This window comes from Bos grunniens, chromosome 21, assembly GCF_055505025.1.
Source record: "Bos grunniens cultivar Pamir isolate PY7600 chromosome 21, Bosgru_T2T1.0, whole genome shotgun sequence".
In the NCBI taxonomy this organism is placed as follows: Eukaryota; Metazoa; Chordata; class Mammalia; order Artiodactyla; family Bovidae; genus Bos; species Bos grunniens.
Genome location: NC_141185.1, coordinates 48311770 through 48317769, shown reverse-complemented (window position 1 = coordinate 48317769; position 6000 = coordinate 48311770). Strand labels below are relative to the sequence as shown.

The 6000-nt window shown below is 41.7% G+C and overlaps 1 protein-coding gene across 6 annotated transcripts in view; it reads right to left on the bottom strand.

Moving 5' to 3' along the window:
* Positions 1-2200: 2200 nt before the first annotated feature.
* The window catches only part of IQGAP1 (IQ motif containing GTPase activating protein 1), a 135380-nt gene continuing 131580 nt past the window's right edge, over positions 2201-6000 (bottom strand). For all 6 annotated transcript variants that reach the window (XM_086364465.1, XM_086364459.1, XM_086364460.1 and 3 more), the window contains one exon: positions 2201-4496. In XM_086364465.1, the coding sequence (XP_086220591.1) occupies positions 4383-4496 (114 nt within the window). In that variant the 3' untranslated portion in view covers positions 2201-4382. The remainder of the gene's footprint in view (positions 4497-6000) is intronic.

The following is a 6000-nucleotide window of genomic DNA, read 5'->3' as shown; positions in this document are numbered from 1 at the left end:
ACATTTGGGGGGGTGTGGTATTCCCAGGTGGTGCTAGTGGTGAAGAACCTGCCTGTCAGTGCAGGACACGAAAGAGACCAGGGTTTGATCCCTGGGTGGGAAAAGATCCCCTGGAGGAGGGCATGGTGACCCACTCGAGGATTCTTGCCTAGAGAATCCCAAGGGCAGAGAAGCCTGGAGGGCTACAGTCCATGGGGCCACGAAGTGTTGGACACAACTGAAGTGACTTAACATGCACGCACTGAAGTTTTTTATTTTTTACTCATTTTTTTTATGTGGCTCATTTTAAAGTCTTTATTGAATTTGTTACAATATTACTTGTTTTGTGTTTTGTTTCTTTTGATTGCTAGGTATGTGGGATGTGAGCTTCCCACCAGGGATTGAACTTGCGCCCCCTGTACTAGCAGGCAAAGTCTTCACCACTGACTGCCAGGGAGGTCCCTAGCCATAAGCTTTTAAACCTCCACTTTAAGAATTTTCATTTATTTCATTAAGAGATGCATGTCAAATATCTTTTAGAATTTTTTGTCAAGACATTAGGTGATTTTGATTAAAGATGCACTAATTATGATGCAAAGTATTTTTCTGGATCATTAAGAGCCTTATGGGCACAGGCAATAAAATTTTTTTTTTTTTTTTTTTCACAAATAACGATGACAGGATGGTCAAAAGTAAGACTTATGCTTTACAAGATAACATTAGAATAAAATTCTAAGGGAAGTGGAATAGAAACACGAGTTTAAAGAGGAAAAAAAGATGTCAACTTTCCAATCAACAAGGGGCTTTGTCCACGTGCCTTTAATTTTTATTGGAGTGTAGTTGCTTTACAATGCTCTGTCAGTTTCTGCTGTACAGCAGAGTGAATCAGCCATACGTGCAGTCTTTTCTGGACTTCCTTCCCATTTAGGTCAGCACAGAGCACCGAGTCGAGTTCCCAGTGTTATACAGTAAGTTCTCATTAGTTATCTGATAGTAGTGTATATATGACAATCCTAATCTCCCAATCCATCCTACCCCACTTCATGCACCTTTTAAAACAAGCAGTCCTATTGCAGTGCCCTACCAAGCTTTCCTCTCATAAACAGCAGGGTGTTTCCTGCAATTAATAAAGTACAAGTATTAAAAAGTAAAATAAAATTAGGGGTTTCTATTGGGTTCAAGAGTGAGGTTATTTTTACTTGGAAATTCACAATATGTTGGCAAGTATACACTTTACAATTAAAAAAAAAAATTGTATTTACTTTAGGCCGTGCTGGGTCTTCATTGCCGGGTAGGTGTCTCTCTAGTTGCAGCAAGCGGGGGCTACTCTCTAGGCATGGGCTTCTCACTGCGGTGCCTTCTCGGGTGGAGCACAAGCTCCGGAGCATACTCAGTAGTCGTGGCGCACGGGCTTAGATGCCCCACGGCGAGTGGGATCTTCCCAGACCAGGGATCGAACCTTAGTCTCCCGCATTGGCACACGGATTCTTTACTACTGAGCCACCAGGGAAGACCCTTTATTTCTAAGTACGGCTGCTCCTTGGGGTCTTATTTAAAAGGCAGCTATTTTCCCTCCCTTTTGCTGCTGTTTTCTTTTTCCATATCCAATGTCCCATAGTCTTTTCTGATTTGTAGGTAATGGAGAAGTCCCCGGAGGGACATGCTGTGACCTAGAGTGCTACTGCCATAAAACATTTAATGCTACTGTAATTTGAAATTTCCAGCCATTGGCTGATCAGAACTGACACTGAAATGTCCACCAATAATGATTCAAGAAAAATTGGATGATTTTTCAAAAAATATTTATTTAGGCTGTGTTGGGTCTTAGTTGCACTCATGGACCCTTAGATGTGGCGCGCGGGATCTGACCAGGGGTCTGAACCGGTGCCCCCTGCGTTGGGAGAGCAGTCTTAACCACTGGACCACCAGGGAACTCCCTGGATGGTTTTTTCATTTTAAAAAAAACTAAGTGACATTATACTAGTTCTCCACCTTGCCACACCCCCAATTCTTTTTATGCTGAGGCTACTTAAAGCATTTTATATTTAAAAAGGCTCACAAGTTAAAAAAATTGCTTTGAGATAGCTGATTTGTGTTTGTTCTTTCAAAAAGACTATGAAGGGGTTGTTTTCTGTTGTGGTTTTCAATTATTAAACTTCACTCTAGTTAACACTGTTCTGCAGGAACTGCTAACAATGAGACTGAGGAAAATCAACACAAAAACAAATGAATGACCTTTTATTTCATACAGAGATACAGAGGCAATTGTGTGGGGCAACAATCTGACGGGCAGTCCAAATTCTTGAGGGAGGAAATTCATGGTAAATGTCATGATGGCTGGTTGAAGAGAAGGTCAAAGGAGGAGAGAGTTGAGACAGAGACTGCTATGGCTAATAAATTAAAATTACAAAGAGCTACCAGGTTTTAATGCCACGACTTGACTTTGTCTGGGCATCCTCAATGCTGTGAACCCCGTAATTATGCACAGTTACCAGCAAAACTCTCGAGGTGTAGTTTGTGCCATTTGTGTCAAGGGAACTACGCTCCTTACAGATCACTGAAACATCATACTTCATTGAAGAGTTGTGAACTTTGCTCATTGTCTGTCATGGACGTGGCCTTTGGGGCCTGACATGAATCTGGGTTGAATATCATCTTTTAAGGTAAAACAGTTGACATTTTGGTTGGTCCCAGTTTTTGAGGTGATGCCACTTAGAGTGGCGTCTTCTTTTAATCTGAGGAAAATATTTACTAAAAAAATTGTCTTGCAAAACACAAGAAATGAGATCAAGGTAGTGGAGACTCTTTCCGTGACACTCCACACCTCACCTCTTCACCTGTCTGTGGGCTGCCTGGGGTGTGTAGACTCGTACAGCTGCACCCGGGGACCTGACTCAGTAACAGTCTATCATGAAAAACACACTTCCAACACTTAACATCTGTAACTGGGACTCGTCACATGATTTGTTATCAATGAAAACAGTTTATTGGCTTTAAATATACATCAGTAAATTTTTAAATGTTAGTTTATGTTTTACGATAAAAGAACACTGAACCAAAACATCAGAGGAAATGAGGCTCAGTAGCATGATTTCAATATATTTTCCTGGATTAAAAAGACTGTTTTAAAAAAGTATATGACTTTTAATCTAAGAATGAAAGCTCCATGAGCTCAATGTTTAGCACTGAATTGTGACTAAATTTAAAAAACAGAGTTCATAAAATAAAGGCATAGTGTGGGCAGCAAGAGAAAAGACTTAAAAAAAGAGGGGGGGAGCAGATTATAATATCACGTGTAACATCGCTTGGCTGCTTTTGTTTGGTTTTGTTTCAGTCTGTTTAAGGCAGGATAATCTCTCTGCAACCCTGAAGATAAACTCTAGTGTTTTAGCTATAAGAAAGTTTTAAGAGTTCAGATATACAGATAAGCCAATTAAAAAAAAAACCCAAACCATTTTCTTACAGTATTCTAAAGACTTTTAAGCATTATATAAATCTTTAAAATTCCTATCACCCCCACTTTAAGAAATAAATCTACACTTTCATAAGGCACTCTTAAGACATAAAACAGTTTTGAAAACAGTTACATTCTACACTAGGGATAACCCATTCCTTTGCCATAGGGATGGAGTGGATTGTTTGCCTGAAACTAGTCAATCTTTTGCACCAACAGAAACAAGCAGGTGTTCAGACCATTCTGAATTTACCTAAATAGCTTAATTTTAACAATGGGACTCTCTCATCCACTGATGAGAACTGCCCAAATTTAATGGTGAAATTTTAAAACAATATTCCTCTCTTTCTAGAAAATGCTTCCTTTGGACACAGAACAGAGACTTCTATTAGCTCCCGCCATAAAGGAAGACAGAATGGAAGACAACCAAAGCCTCCCCATATCCTTCAATTTTCCTGATGGAACAGTAAACATAAAGGAACTTCACTTTTAAGTGACAACCTAATAACTATGGATAATCTAACATTTTAACTGTGTGTCTTCTAAGTATGCACGTTATTGGGCTAATGGCTTCCACTTCTAAACAGCAAGTATTCAAATCCCACCGTCCCTATTGCTAATAGAAACAAACACCAAAGCTTACACTATAGTAATGCAACCTCTAAGACTGTAACAACATGAGAGATTTCAGGACAGTTCCCACTCTTCCCTAACAGAAGAGAATGAAGGAACAAGATGGGTCAGACTGGGCCTGAAATACAATCTATGAAGAAAGGACGACCAATGTCCCTGTTGAGTGGGAGGAGTTAAACTTGTGAAGTTGGGGGCAATATTAGACTGAGGCAATGGTGTGGGCTGGGTCTTTGTTTCCGAGAAGTAAAGAACCTCTAGAAAGGCTGCCGCTGGGCACTCCTTTCTTCATCCTTCTGGGCTGGAAGCAAATGCTCTGTTACTTCTCGTAGAACTTCTTGTTGAGAAGGAAGATGAGGAGGTTGACGTTGACTTTAGCTCTGTCAAATAATTTCATGACAGCGACTCCTTCATACTGTAGCTGCAGCAGGTCCTGTTTAAAAAAAACATTCTGATGGTTAATCAAGTCCGTGGGACAAGAAAAGGAGGGACATGAGTAGGGAGGGATCCGGAAGGGACGAGGCCTGCCTTGTGCGCCAGATGTGAGCTGGGGTGAGACACAAGTCCCCAGCTACGGAACTGCCTGCTGCGGCCCCGTTAGTCTAAGTGATATGTCGCCTGGAGAAGGTGACAGCGTTTCAATCCATGATGAGACATAATAACCCCTGAACACAAGATAAGGCCAGTAATGTCATCTCAACACTATCTATTAGAGTCTTCATTTCCTTTTCAAATGACAGAGCTTTCCTATCCTGAACGAGATGGGAAGACAGGACTAAATGTTTTTTACATTTACTATATGTTCCTCAATGTAGGAGCATGTTATACGATGTCTGTTTAAGTCCTGTCAGAAATCCTACCAGGAGTGATTATCTCAGATTTAGAGATGAGGCTGCTGAGGCTGGGGGATGGTAAATGACCTGCCCAACAGAACAGAGCTAGACGTGGTAAATCTGGATCTGACAGCTAAGCCCTGTTTCTCTACTACCCTCCACTGTTTAGAACAAACCGAGGAAATCAGAGTGGTCTCACACCCAAACTTTGGAAGACCGGTAATGAAACAGCAAGAATCAAAGGGCCTGAAGGTAGGACTTCTCAGTGATCCAGTGGTTAAAACTTCACCTTCCAAAGCAGGGGGTGTGGGTTCGATCCCTGGGTGGGGGCGACCAAGATCCCACATGCCACAGGGCCAAAAAAAACACACAGAAAACAGAAACAATACTGTAACAAATTCAATAAAGACTGCAAAAAAAATCTTTAAAAAAGAGAGGGGCTTGAAGGGACCCCAAAAGTTCAACCAATTCATCTTTTGGAAAAATCTTAGTGGCTCCAGTTGGACAAGGACCCTGGTGCATCACCTGAACTGTAACATCTTGCACCTGGCGGTCATTCCATAGCTAACGATTCTGTGCATGGAGTGATACGCTGAGGCAGGATGGGCAACCTACACAAATTTGGTGAAACTGAGGGAATAAGAGGCTCTTTTTTGTGTAAGGACTTGAGTTAGCTAGGTGCATCATAAAATCATTTCACATCTGTACAGTTAATGTGTTTTGAGGGTCTACTGGTCATTGAGAAGGAGACAGAGAAATACTACCTGTCCTTAAGGAGTCTGCAGTTTGGAAGTCGAGAGGAAAGTAAGTTGACGCCTGTAGTTAATAGGGGCTGGCTCTACAGGCTATGTAGGTGAAGGAGAAACTGACTGTGGTGTGGCTGATGGGGCAAGTTTTAGGTGTGGTAACAACCTGAAATTCCTCAATGAATGACAGAGGAAGAAAGCGGGGGAAAACTCCCAACGAAGGGAGAGCGACATGTGCAAGAGCCCAAATTTCCTTTCAGGGAAAGGCCCCTGCCCAGCCTGACGGGGTGCAGCCATCTGAGGAATATTATAAGCTGGGTACCAACCACGGAGCACTGTGTGCACAGAACTAACGGAA